We start from the raw sequence: 13,263 nt of genomic DNA, 5'->3' as shown, positions 1-13,263 counted from the left end.
CTCAAATAAATAAAATAAAATCTTAAAAAAAATAGTTCATATTCAGACAGTACCATGCATGACTTGATTTTCCTGCGTAGGTTCCACAGAGCTATGTGGTTGACTCTGCCACCACCTCTACACAGCATAACCAGTTTACTCAGACACTGTCCGCTGCTGCCTCCTTTGAGCAAATGCAGTTCAGCTGTGTGACATTCCATAAACAGCACACACATTGTATAAACAGTGTGGCCATGCAGCAGCTCTTGCATCCATGACATACAGAAAATAGTCAAGAAGGGCTCTCCACTACCCCAGGATCTAGAGTTTTCTTTTTTTGAGTTTGCTCTTATAGTGTCACTCATAACTGAGACAGCTGCCAGGCCCAGCTATCACACAATATGTCCTATTAATAAAAACAAGAAACATGCAGGAGTTAATTCACCTAAACACAGTTTAAAGTCAGTTTAAGGGCAGCCTGGGTGGCTCAGCAGTTTAGCGCCACCTTCAGCCCAGGGAGAGTGATCCTGTGGACCTGGAATTGAGTCCCACATTGGGCTTCCTGCATGGAGCCTGCTTCTACCTCTGCCTGTGTCTCTGCCTCTCTGTCTCTCACGAATAAATAAATAAAATCTTTTTAAAAAAGCCACTTTAATTATAGGGCACATCTTGTTCCCAATATTTTATTTTTAAAATACTATTAGATGTCCATGGCAGTTATAATATAAAGGTATTTCAACTTAAATATTAGCTCTGAGGATATCAGATATTGTTTTATGGAAAGCTTTTAAGTCACAATAAAATAGTTAGCAAATGGCAAAAGATATATATATATATATATATGTATATATATAGATACTATATCTATGTGCATATATATATGCATGCCCATACGTATATTCTTCATTATATATATATATGGAGAGAAAGAGAGAGAACTCTAGTGTTAGCTAGCTATATCATGATTATGGATTAGACACCTCAATATTGGGGGCGCCTGGGTGGCTCAGTCACTTGGGCCGCTGCCTTTGACTCAGGCCTTGATCCCAGAGTTGGAGGATCAATACCCACATCTGCCTCCCTGCTAGCCTGCTTCTCCCGGCCTCCCTGCTTGTGCTTACAACCACACCTGCTCTCTCTCTCTCTGTCATATTAATAAATAAAATCTTAATAAAACAAAAACCTCAATATTTTTAAAATGATATTTCCCTCCAAATTGATACATTAATTTACATTACCAGTCCCAAGCAAAGTTCCTGCAGGAATATTTTTTCTTTTTTTTAGTTTATTAATATAATTTATATTGAGTTTTGAATGTTAAACTTTCATTCCAGGGATTAAACCCCACTTGGTACTAATGTATTAACCTTTTTATATATTGGTACATTTAATTTCTAAATATTTCTTTAGAATTTTTACATCTATGCTCACAAGGGACATTGATCTATAGTATTTTTCATGTAATGTCTTTGTCTACTTTTGATCTCAGGGCAGAGATTTGCCCTCACAGAATGAGTTGGAAAATATCCCCTCCTCTTCAATTTTCTGGAAAAGTTTGGGTAGAATTTGTATTATGTTTTCTTTAAATGTTTGGTAAAATTCACCAGTGAAACCATCTTGGCCTGAAGTTTTGTTGTTTGGGTTTTATTTTAAGGTTAGATTTTATTTTATTTTTTTATTTTATTTTATTTTTTTAAGGTTAGATTTTAACGGCAAATTCAATTTCTTTAATAAATTAAAAGTCATTCAATTTTTCTGTTTCTTCTTGAATAAGTTTTGGTAGTTTGTGACTTTCAAGGAATTTGTCTATTTCATTTGAGTGGAAAATTTATAGGTATAACACTGTTCATAATATTCCTTAATTATCCTTTTATTATCTATAAAATCTATAGTGATATTACTTTTCTCATTCCTGAATATTGATCATCTGTGTCTTCTCTCTTCCTGATCAGTATGATAGGAGTTTTATTAAGTTTATTGATCTTGTTAAAGATCAGCTTTTTATTTCATAAATGTTTTGATCTTTCTGTATCATTTATTTTCTTTCTTCAGATTTCATTTGTTGTTCTTTCTCTAGTTTCTTTTTTTTTTTTTAAGATTTTATTTATTTTTTCATGAGAGACACACAGAGAGAGGCAGAGATACAGGCAGAGACACAGGCAGAGGGAGAAGTGGGCTCCATGCACGGAGCCTGATGTGGGACTCAATCCCGGGTCTCCAGGATCACGCCCTGGGCTGAAGGCAGCGCTAAACCGCTGAGCCACCTGGGCTGCCCATTTCTCTAGTTTCTTAAGATAGAAGCAGAGGGCATTGATTTGTATGTATGTATGTACTGCTTTAGCAAATTCTGATATTAACATCTTCATTCAGTTCAAATAGTTTCTATTGTTTCTTGATTTTTGTTTTTTTTAAGTTTTAATTTAAATTCAGTTTAGTTAAAATATAGTATATTATTAGTTTCAGGGGTAGAATTTAGTGATTCATTAATCGCATATAACAATACCCAGTGCTCATTACATCACCTGCCCTCCTTAATGCGCATCACCCAATTACTCTATCCCCTCACTGAACTCCCCTCCAGCAGCCCTGTTTGTTTCCTATAGTTAAGAGTCTCTTACAGTTTGCCTCCCTCTCTGTTTTTATCGTATTTTATTTCTCCTTTCCTTTCACTATGTTCATCTGTTTTGTTACTTACATTCTACATATGAGTGAAATCATATGGTATTTGTCTTTTTCTGACGGACTTATTTCACCTAGCATAATACTTCGTACTTCCATCCATGTCGTAAATGGCAAGATTTCATTCTTTTTGATGACTGAGTGATATTCCTCTGTGTGTGTGTGTGTGTGTGTGTGTGTGTGTGTGTGTGTATCACATCTTCTTTATCCATTCATCTGTCAATGGACAGACATCTGGGCTTTTTCCATAGTCTGGCTGTTGTGGACCCTACTGCTATAGGAATTTTTTTATTGATATTCTCCAGATTGGGGTAAGGTGTGGATTTACTGTACTAGATAAAAGGCACTATGTTATTTCTCAAGTAAAGGAGTGACAATATGATGAGAATAATGTTTGGGAAGTATTTTTCTGCACTTTCTCTTAGCCAAAAGTCTGAGAAGTGAGGGAATATTTTTCTGAAAATTATATGCGATGGACTGAAATAGGAGGCGGTTAACATTTAGGAAACTGAAAGCTCTTCAGGAATCCAGGTACTAATGGACAAGGAGTGGGTTCAAAGAGCCATGGAAAAGAAAGAATAAAATGTCTATTGGGACTATATACCTTGATACTGTGCCAGGAATGTAGGGTGCAGAGTATTTCTAAAACCCTTAAATCTAAGGATGCAAGGTCTCTGCTCTTCACAAGCTTTCAATCCAAGCAGTAGTCCTATATAATCGGTAGCTACGGTATAGTGTTTCATGACATGCTGTACTGGTGAAAGGTAGGGAGAACTGTGGGAAACAGATGAGAGCAATTAATGCTGTCCAGTCAGCGTCAGGGAGGGCTACAGGGGGAGATGCCATTTACACTGGGCTAAGGAGGCTTAGCAGAGTTAGAAAACAATGGAAAGGAAAATGCACGGAGGCATTAATGCTAAGCTAGTTCCATACATGGAAAAAAAGACTAGTATGACAGGAGATCTTCTCCTTGGGGGTATCATTTAGAGATGAAGCAGGAGAAAATAGACTAGGACTAAATCATGGAGGATCTAATGCCACCTTCTGCTACTCACTTTTCTCCCTTTACGTCTCTTATCAAAAACATGCATCTTTGTGTGCATGAGTGTGTGTACGCGCATACACAGAACTCCAGAATTTCTTGACATGATTGTACTACAGCAAAGGAGAGGGAATCCTGTTAAGTGTCACAACATTGCAATCCTATCTGCTTCCACTCTTGGCTTAAAGTTCTAGTAATGTCTATGACTCCGTATTTCTGGGAGAGCAATAAGGTGAGAGGGGTCATTTGCAGGCTGATGGAGACTGTGTTTGCAGTGAGGATTTCCTTTCTTTGTGAGTTTTACAATTGAGAATTAATCTGTTATGAGCAAACTTTTTTGTAATCCTCCATTTTACTATATTGGCGACCTCATCAATGTATTAGCTCAAAAATATTTGTATATCTTTGTCATCTACCTATCAGTTAACTCCTGATATCTAATATACTCAGTATATAAAGATTGGGGTATCTCTGGGTTTTCTGGGTCACAAGTATAGCATCCCAGACTTTGAAACTTTTCTGATAGAGGGGGTGAAAGTCATAAAAGGTTAAGTCTGGGCCTTGGAAAAGAACCCAGAAATAGTACACCAGTGCCTTTGGAGAATGTTTTAAAAGCTTTGTTTCTTTGTAAGTTATGGAGTTTCCATCATAATAGTTTGGAGAAAGGAGGTCAGGAGGGAGTGGAGCAGCAGACAGTGGAGAAGAAAGTGAAGACTGACTCATCCTGTAGGGTTTGGGTGTGGGTGTGCCTGCAGTAGAGAGAGAGGGAGGAAGGATTGTGTAGGCAAAATATTTTCTTTAATCTCTTTGCAGAGTGGGCTTTGGGGAAGAGAATGCATAAGTAAATAACTGTGGCATGGTTGTTTATCTATCATATATGTGATACCGTAAGTGCATCTATAAAATCCTTTAAGTTTAAAGATGAAATAGGACTGTTACATCCCATTACTAGCTCTGACAGTTGTCCTAGTATTTCTTTCTATGATGATGAAATTACTTTTGCTTTCTTTGATTGAATTAAATGTTTTCCTAAGAGCTTCAGATGAATTCATAGTTATGCATTGTATTTTCCTACTTCTTTATCTTTCTGTACACTGTTCCTTTTACCCAAGGTCTCTTTTTTGATTATACATATAAGTAATTGCTACCTCTCTGTAAAGTTCAAGCTTAAATCCCCCTCCATCAGAGCTTTACTGACCTCCTGCTTCTGAACCTTGCTTCTGAACTCTGGAATGCTTAATAAATAATTGACAGTTGTCTGATAGTTTTTGTTGTTGTTAGATCCCACCTCCTTCTGACATTTATAATCATAAAAAACAATGTGCTTGTATTTAACATTTTTCTCATTTAATTGTTCTTTATGGCACAAAGGATTTCATCTGGTTTAGAAACAAAATTGAAAAAAAGAAACATAAAATTGGAGACATACTGCAAATTAGTGATTATAACTTTCTAATGCAGGAATTCTCTCTATAGTTTCTTTGTTATATCACATCTCTACTTTTAGATAAGCCATTCAAATATTCTGAACATCATCCATTAAATGGGGGTGATAATAGTATTCCTTTATTAATTAGGAAAAGGTTTGGATGTGACAGAAAACCTAAAATACTGGTGGCTTAAACAACATAAAATTTTATTTTTCTTTCCCTCAAATCCAGGAAACAACCACCCAGGTTTGTATCTTATTTCTTTATGAAAGGCGTCCATTCTTAGTTTACTTCGTGGTCTAAGATAGCTGCCTCAGCTCCAATCATCATGCCTTCCCTCCAGCCAGCAGAAAGGAGAAAAGTGGAGGAGAAAGGCACACCTTGTGGTTCAAAGACATCTCCCAGAAATAGCAAACCACTTCTGCTTATATCTAATTAGCAATAACTTAGTGGTATGGCTATATCTAACTATAAGGGCTATAAGGCTGATATAGGGATGGCCATATGGTTGGCTAAAATTCAGAGGTTCTATTACTGAAAAAAATGTGAACAGATTTTGGGTTCAATTACTAGTTTCTGCCACTCTACTGATAATGTTATTATAATCAGATATTATGTACACTGTGCTTAGAACATGCCTGACACACACTCCATGCTCAGTAAATACTTATGAGACATTAGTTTTATAATTAGCCATTATAGATAGTATTCATTCACTCTGTTATTTTTCAACACCTATTGAACACTTGCTGTGGTGTACCCTGTGCCTCTTTCTATTTAAATCTCTATATCAACAATGGGGAGAAGACTACCATCCAGAATAGCTTCTCCTTTGTTAAACAGATCTAAAAGTTAGGGAATACTTTATCACACTAAGCCAAAGCATACCTCCTCAATAATTCATTTGTTTTGGCCCTGATCCTACCTTATGAAACAAAATAACCAGCCTATTTTCTCATCTCTGCTCTTCAAATATATGAAGATGGCAGTCAAGGCTTCTACTTAGCTTTTTGGCTCTAACTAGACATTTTATTAACTCATTTACCTAGCACACAGTTTGGCAAACTTTTTTTATAAAGGACTAGATGGTGAATATTTCTGGCTTTGCAGGCCTTATGGTTTCTGTCACAATTTCTCAACTGTATCATTATAATGCAAAAGAAACCATAGACGTTACATAAATGAATGGCTATGGCTGTGTTCCAATAAAATTTTATTTACAAAAGCAGCAGGTCAGATTTGGACCTTGGTCTGCAGTTTGCCAGCCTGATTTAGCCCATGAAATTTATTAACAAGGCTATTTGTGACTGTTATTTCTCCATCCTGAAGGTGAAAACTTACTCTATGTCACTTCTGATTCTTCTTAAACCTTTTCTTTTTTTTTTTTTTTTTTTTTCCTGTCTTACTACTTTGGCTAGGATTTCCAGCACTCCCTGCATCTCCATAGCCATACTTCATGGCCAATCATTTTCCTAGACATATTACCCATCCTAGCTCATCTCCAGCTTGGAAATGCTACCTTGACAAGTTACCTCTGGTTCTTCCATATTCTTAACCCACATATCCTTTGGTCTCTCCCAGGCTGGTCCTTCTCTAGTATTCCCTACAAACCACATTAAGAAAAGAAGAATTTTTTTCTCCACCTCTTTCTTCTTCAGAACTGTTAGACTACGATCTTTATTCAGTGCTTCAGGGTTTTTTTGGCCAACTGTCTAATGCTAACTATAACTTTAACCTAACACATCGTCTCTCACAGATAGCCTAGGCCTAAGCCAAGAGGTGGTAGGTAGAAAATTAACATTTATTGATTGACATATAAAATACATAGATTTTTATTCTAATGTCATAGAAATGGAAAGTATAATTTGGGATCGATCATATAACCTGCTCATAGTCATGCAGCTGGATTCAGGGAGTCCAACTCAGTTATAGAATTGAAATTTAAATTTGAGTGAACCTGGTAAGTGGAGTGAGTGCAATCTGGCAAAAGTAAATTGAACACCGTGTTACCAGTGGGGCCGCTAAACTTTACAAGGCATAGAATAACAAACACTTGCCCTTAACTTTTGGTTTCCAAAGCATTTTCTTCACAGTCTGATGGAATAGTTGATTTTATTTCTGTCTTACAGCAGAGGAAATCAAACCAAACCCAAAGTAGTTAAAATATTTGCCTGAAGTGCCAGGTGCCAATGTCTTACTGTTTTTCTCTATGAGAATCCACATTTGCTCTTTTCTAAAAAGTCCACCCCACCTCTTTATCTAGCTAATTCCTTCTTATCTTTCAGCTAGATCATCATCTTCTCCAGGAAATCCTCCCTGGCAATAACTTCCACCTTGTCCCCACTATCTGATTTAGGTGCTCTTTTCTCTGTGTTAACCCAGATTATAGCCCTATTTGCACTGTACTTTACCTGATGATTTATTAGCTTATAAAGAGATCAAGGACAGATTCTGCCTCATTTATTTTTGTACTTGATAGGAATTTGGTTAATAAAAGAATGACCTGAGCTGCAGTCTTCAGTCCTTGGTCTTAATTACAGCTGGAGGCAAAACAAAGATCTCAGCCTTCCAGAGACAAAACTGAAATAAAAGAGGATCCTCCCAAAAGCCATGAATCTCTGCAGCCAGTGGACATTAGGAATTCAAACCCATGAGGTTTCAAACTAGGTAGCAAGAAAGCATCCTAACTATAATAAAGAGCATAGATTCTGGAATCAGGTTATTGGGTTTGAATCCTGCTCCATCATTTTCCAGCAGGGTGATCTTTAGCAAGTGACCTAGCTTCTTTCTGCTTTGGTTTCTAATCTGTCAAATGTAGATAATGATAGAACTGATCCATATTAGTTTTCGCTTGCTGTGCAACAAATTACCTCAGAACGGTGCCTTGAAACAATAAACATTTATTATCTCACATTTTCTGTGGTTCAGGAATTTGGGAGCTGAGTGCTTCTGGTTCAGGCTTGCTCATGAGGTTAGAATCAATATGTAGACATGTAGACCATGGCTGCAGTCATGTGAAGCCTGGACTGGTGTTGGAGGATCCCCTTCCAAGATGACTCACTCCAGTGGTTCTTGCCCCCTGGAACTCTGCTTTTGACATGGCAGCTGATTTCCCCCAGAGCAAATGAGAGGAAGAGCAAGGAGGAAACCCCAATGATTTTATAACTTTTTATGATCTATTCTCAAAATGTATGTATTCTGTGTGTTGGAAGTCACTACGTACAGCCCACATTGCAAGGGGAAGACAGTTAGGCTCCACTTTTTGAAAGGAGTATCAGAGAATTTGTGGACATATTTTAAAACCATCATGCTATCTTGTAGGGTTGAGTGAGAATGAAATGAAATGAAAATCTTTAAAATAAAAAAAATAAAATTATCTATGTAGTTCTTGGCATGAAAAGCTGTTCATGAATTGAATTTGTAAAAAAAAAAAAAAACAGGTGTAAAGCAGGATATACAGCATGATCTGGTGCTTGTGTAATTATATACTATATCTCTGTGTGTTGATGCATAGGGAGCCTTCTGAAAGGGATTTCCTCAAACTATTAATAGTGGTTATCTCTGGATAGTGGGATTTATGTTAAGTTGAAAATTTTTTTTCTTTGTGTTTTCTGCATCATTTGAGTTGGTTTACACTGAGCATATATCTCCAAAAATAATAGAGGCATTTTTTTCCCCAAAGAAAATAAAAAAGAAACCAAGCTGGGAGGAGGATGTGAAAGGTGGAAGGCTTAAGTTGAATCAGTACATTGCTGCTCACTGTGGGCCGATTGACTCCCTGTGAAGTATCTGGTGTCCTCTGATTTTTTTTTTTTAATATTTTATTTATTTATTCATGAGAGACACAGAGAGAGACAGGCAGAGTCTCAGGCAGAGGGAGAATCAGGCTCCATGCAGGGAGCCTGACATGGGACTCAATCCTGGGTCTTCAGGATCAGGCTCTGGGCTGAAGGCAGCGCTAAACCACTGAGCCACCTGGGCTGCCCACCTCTGATTTTTTTTTAAGATAGTTGTGAAGACTGCATATGCTAGAGCAGGTGATTGCACTTGAGGGGCATATATGTAAGGGAGGAGGGATTGCTACTTCTTCGGGATAACAGGAAAAGAGAGAAGCAAGGGGAGGAGGGACACCTGTGTGGCAAAGGGCAAAGATAGGTCAAATCTGGTGTTAACAGCAGAACATGAATGCTCATCAATTTTCTTGGAAAGGACAGCTTTATCTACAAAGGAATAGTATACTTGTGATGTGCAACCATAGTCTCATAGTGACTTGTATATCCTTGATAATTACACTTGCCATACTGAATTGACATTTGTTCAGTTCTCCCTCTCAATAGACTTGCAAGCAGGTCTTGTATATCTAGCCCATTATACATTTCCCAGTATAGAACAGGGTTCAATAATTTGGAGAATAAAGATAAACTGAATTCATTTTTCATAATGCTTTTCATAAATCGAATTTATTGAATTTTTTTATGTCCACTTATATTCACCTTAAAATTTCTTATAAGAAATTAGAAGGGGATCCCTGGGTGGCTCAGCGGTTTAGCGCGCCTGCCTTTGGCCCAGGGCACGATCCTGAAGGCCCGGGATCGAGTCCCATGTCAGGCTCCCTGCATGGAGCCTGCTTCTCCCTCTGCCTGTGTCTCTGCCTCTCTATGTCTATCGTGAATAAATAAATAAAATCTTAAAAAAAAAAAAGAAATTAGAATATATATAAATTATAGAATAATTTATAATTATTCACCAATAATTTATTATTCAAAGGAAACAGAGGGAGTACACAGTCACATTTGCCACATTATTCTTTGTTCATCTTTTCCTTTTTTTCTACCTTTTGATTACTTGAAATTTTTTATGATTCTAATATTTTGACTTATTACCTGTATTTTTTCTTAAAGTGGTTGTGTTGGGGCTTACAATATACATCTTTAACTTACAACAGCTTGCTTTTAAGTATAATTATACCAATTAATGTAGAAAATAATCTTACAACAATATACTTTCTTTTCTCTTCTCTTGACCTTGTGTTATTATTGTCATTTATTTTTCTTCTGCATTTGTTAGAAACGCCACAATACATTATTATTATTTTTGTTTTAAAAGATCAGCTGTCTTAAGTGGTTTACAATAAGAAAAATTGTATTTACACACATATTTAATAACATTTTCCATACTCTTTATTCTTTTGCATGGATCCAGATTTCTATCTGGTATCATTTTTGTTCTACCTAAAGTACTTCCTTTGCCATTTTTTTTTAAATTTTATTTATTCAGAGAAAGAGAGAGACAGGCAGAGGGAGAAGCAGGCTCCATGCAGGGAGCCCAATGTGGGACTTGATCCCGGGTCTCCAGGATCACACCCCAGGCTGCAGGCAGCGCTAAACCGCTGTGCCACTGGAGCTGCCCCTCCTTTACCATTTCTTATAGGCAAATTTGCTGGTGATGAATTCTTTCCGCTTTTGTATGTCTAGAAAGTTTTTATTTTATTTTTGTTTTCAGAAGATATTTTTGCTGAGCATAGAAATCTAAGTTGGCAGTATTTTTTCTTTTAGTACTTTAAAGATTTACTCCACTCTCATCGGGTTGTATTGTTTCTTATTTTATTTTATTTGTTCATCATTATAAGTACACTCTTCAATCCCCATTTCCTATTTCGCCCATCCACCCCACTTTTCTCCCCATGGCATTGTTCCTCATGAGAAGCCTGCTGCCATTCTTATTTTTGCTTCTCTCCATTTAATTTGTCTTCATTCTCCAGTTTTTATGGGCTTATTGAACTCTTAATTTTTTTCTTTATATCAGCACTCTGTTGGGTTCAACCTGAGTTCCCCTTTCCTCCCTTGTAGACTAAAAACTCTCAAGCTGTAAATTAGGGCATTTATAGGACTCATCTCATTTTGTTTTTTTCTTATTTCAGGAATCACTATTCTGTGTTACCTGTTGTTCAATATGTAAAAACCTTTTTTTTAATGATTTTTTTCAGTTGTTTAAGGTGGGGGGATAATTCTGGTCTCTGTTATGACTTCACTTTGTCTGGAAACAGAATTTCTGAAATATTAAATCAGAAAAATAAATACCTAAAACATTAAAAGTAACTATAAGATTGCAAAGCTCCTTCCTCAAAATTAGTTCATATTTTGTGTTAGCTTAGAATTATGAGTTCAGTTTTAAAAATTTATTTCATGTCACAGTGTTTGACATCATGTCTTTTTCTTACAGGAAACATTCAAACTGGATTTTTAAAACATTAGTAAGTCAGTGATCAGAATTTACAGAATGCAATCCCCAGTAAAAATCTCAAAAAGAATTCCTTCAACTAACAGAGTAAAGAAAGTTGAACTACCACCTTGAAACCCTGGTCTAGAAAAACGTATTGCACATGACAGGAAGTGACAACTAGGGAAATATATTTGGCTCTTAATGCACCCGAATCAAAGAAATTGTCACAGTGCTTCTCAGAGGACTTGTATATCTGAGATTATTTTAACAATAAGTTGTTTTATAAAAATCTTGACATGATCGCCAGGGAGGAGAGACAGCAATAGCTAAAACCTGTGTGTGTGGGTCAGGATGACTTCTGAAGGAATGGCAGCTTCTGTTCTCACACCTGTGACTCAAAGAAAAGTGACATTTGCTCCATCGGCTGTAGATGAAAGTAGTGAAAAGGTCTCAGACATCAGTGTTCCAAAGGCACATAGTGTCAAGCAGAGTGAGCAGACTTCTACCATCCCGTGGATGAACAAGCTTAAAGAAGAATCTTCTGGAAGCAACTTGCCCAAAATTCTCTCCATAGCAAGGGAGAAAATAGCAAGTGATGAGAACAGCAATGAAGAGTGCTGGACGGAAAGCACACCAGTTTCTGTGAAAAACCTTAACATTAACCATAACAACATCCTGACAAACCGCCAGTGCGTCCTTCCTCAGAGCCAGTCTTATGACACGTGCAATTCTGTCATGGAGGAAGACCCATGTTTAGAAACTGGAATCTCATCCTCACTGGAAAGAAAGGTATTCCCTGGAATTCAACTGGAAGTCAACAGACCTCCCATGGACTTTAGGCCTCCAGGCCTAATGGACTTTAGTACCTTAGGAAGTCAGTCAGCCATTGCAGATACTGGCCAGGCGCACCCTGACAGCAACAAAGCAGCATTTCAAATCTTTAATTATAAAGTTGACAGAAGGATGTCTGACACTTTCTGTACCCTGTCAGGTGACTTGATATTGGATGACTGTGGAAACTGTGTGCCACTGTCATCTGGTTTTGGCGGGGAGCAAAAGAAAAATTATGTGGCATATACCTGTAAACTCATGGAATTGGCTGAAAACTGTGATAATGAGAATGGACAGCTGCAGTGTGATGATTATGATGCCTTGGATGACAAATACTTGTGCTTTGAAGATTCTTGCCAAAGGGCCAGTGTGGTATGTTCAAGTGACAGCTTTCGCAGGGAGGACCTAACTAACAGTCCACCTGCCAAGACCTTTCTGAGCCATTTTGAAGACTTCCCTGATAATGGTGAAGATGTAGAAGATTTTTTAAAAAACAAAAAGGAGAGATCCACTTTGTTAGTGAGGAGATTTTGTAAAAATGACAGAGAAGTAAAGAAATCTGTGTATACTGGGACAAGGGCAATCATGAGAACTCTGCCTTCTGGTCACATTGGGCTGGAAGCTTACAGTTACATCGATCAGAAGAGAAGTGGTCCCTTATTACCCCGTGGGAGAGTTCTGGAACAGCTGCCAGTGGTGGCAATTAGGCAAGATGGGAGCCAGTGCCTGTCAGAAGCCCAGTGGTATCGGGTAAGAGTTAAAGTTTCTTTTTGACCACATCTTTAAACTTGATCTTTAAAAATCCAATTTTCCATTGTTTTAGTTCATGGAAAGTTTTAAGTTCTGTCAAATTGTGATTCTTAGGGGAAGCATTTGTAGTTACTGGAAACTAATAGACCTAACAGATACTCCAATTGATAGCTGTTAAGATTGAGTTAACTTTGCAACGATTTAAGTAACTAAATATACATATATATGTCATCAGGAGTGCAGAAATTAGGGAGATTCCCTAGTTACTGTATGTAAGATTATAAGACAGACTCCTGATAGTGGGAAAGAAGCTCCATTGACTGATTATCT

At 37.3% G+C, this 13,263-nt stretch overlaps 1 protein-coding gene across 6 annotated transcripts in view; it reads left to right on the top strand.

Moving 5' to 3' along the window:
* Nucleotides 1-13,263, top strand: part of PLCE1 (phospholipase C epsilon 1) — a 317,588-nt gene that overhangs the window by 30,200 nt on the left and 274,125 nt on the right. For all 6 annotated transcript variants that reach the window (XM_077878324.1, XM_077878322.1, XM_077878321.1 and 3 more), the window contains exon 2: nt 11,353-12,933. In XM_077878324.1, coding sequence (XP_077734450.1) covers nt 11,704-12,933 — 1,230 coding nt within the window. In that variant the 5' untranslated portion in view covers nt 11,353-11,703. The remainder of the gene's footprint in view (nt 1-11,352; nt 12,934-13,263) is intronic.

The sequence above is a fragment of the Canis aureus genome, chromosome 29 (assembly GCF_053574225.1).
Source record: "Canis aureus isolate CA01 chromosome 29, VMU_Caureus_v.1.0, whole genome shotgun sequence".
In the NCBI taxonomy this organism is placed as follows: domain Eukaryota; kingdom Metazoa; phylum Chordata; class Mammalia; order Carnivora; family Canidae; genus Canis; species Canis aureus.
The sequence above is the reverse complement of the archived record's forward strand: the minus strand, read 5'-3'. Positions and strand labels throughout refer to the sequence as shown.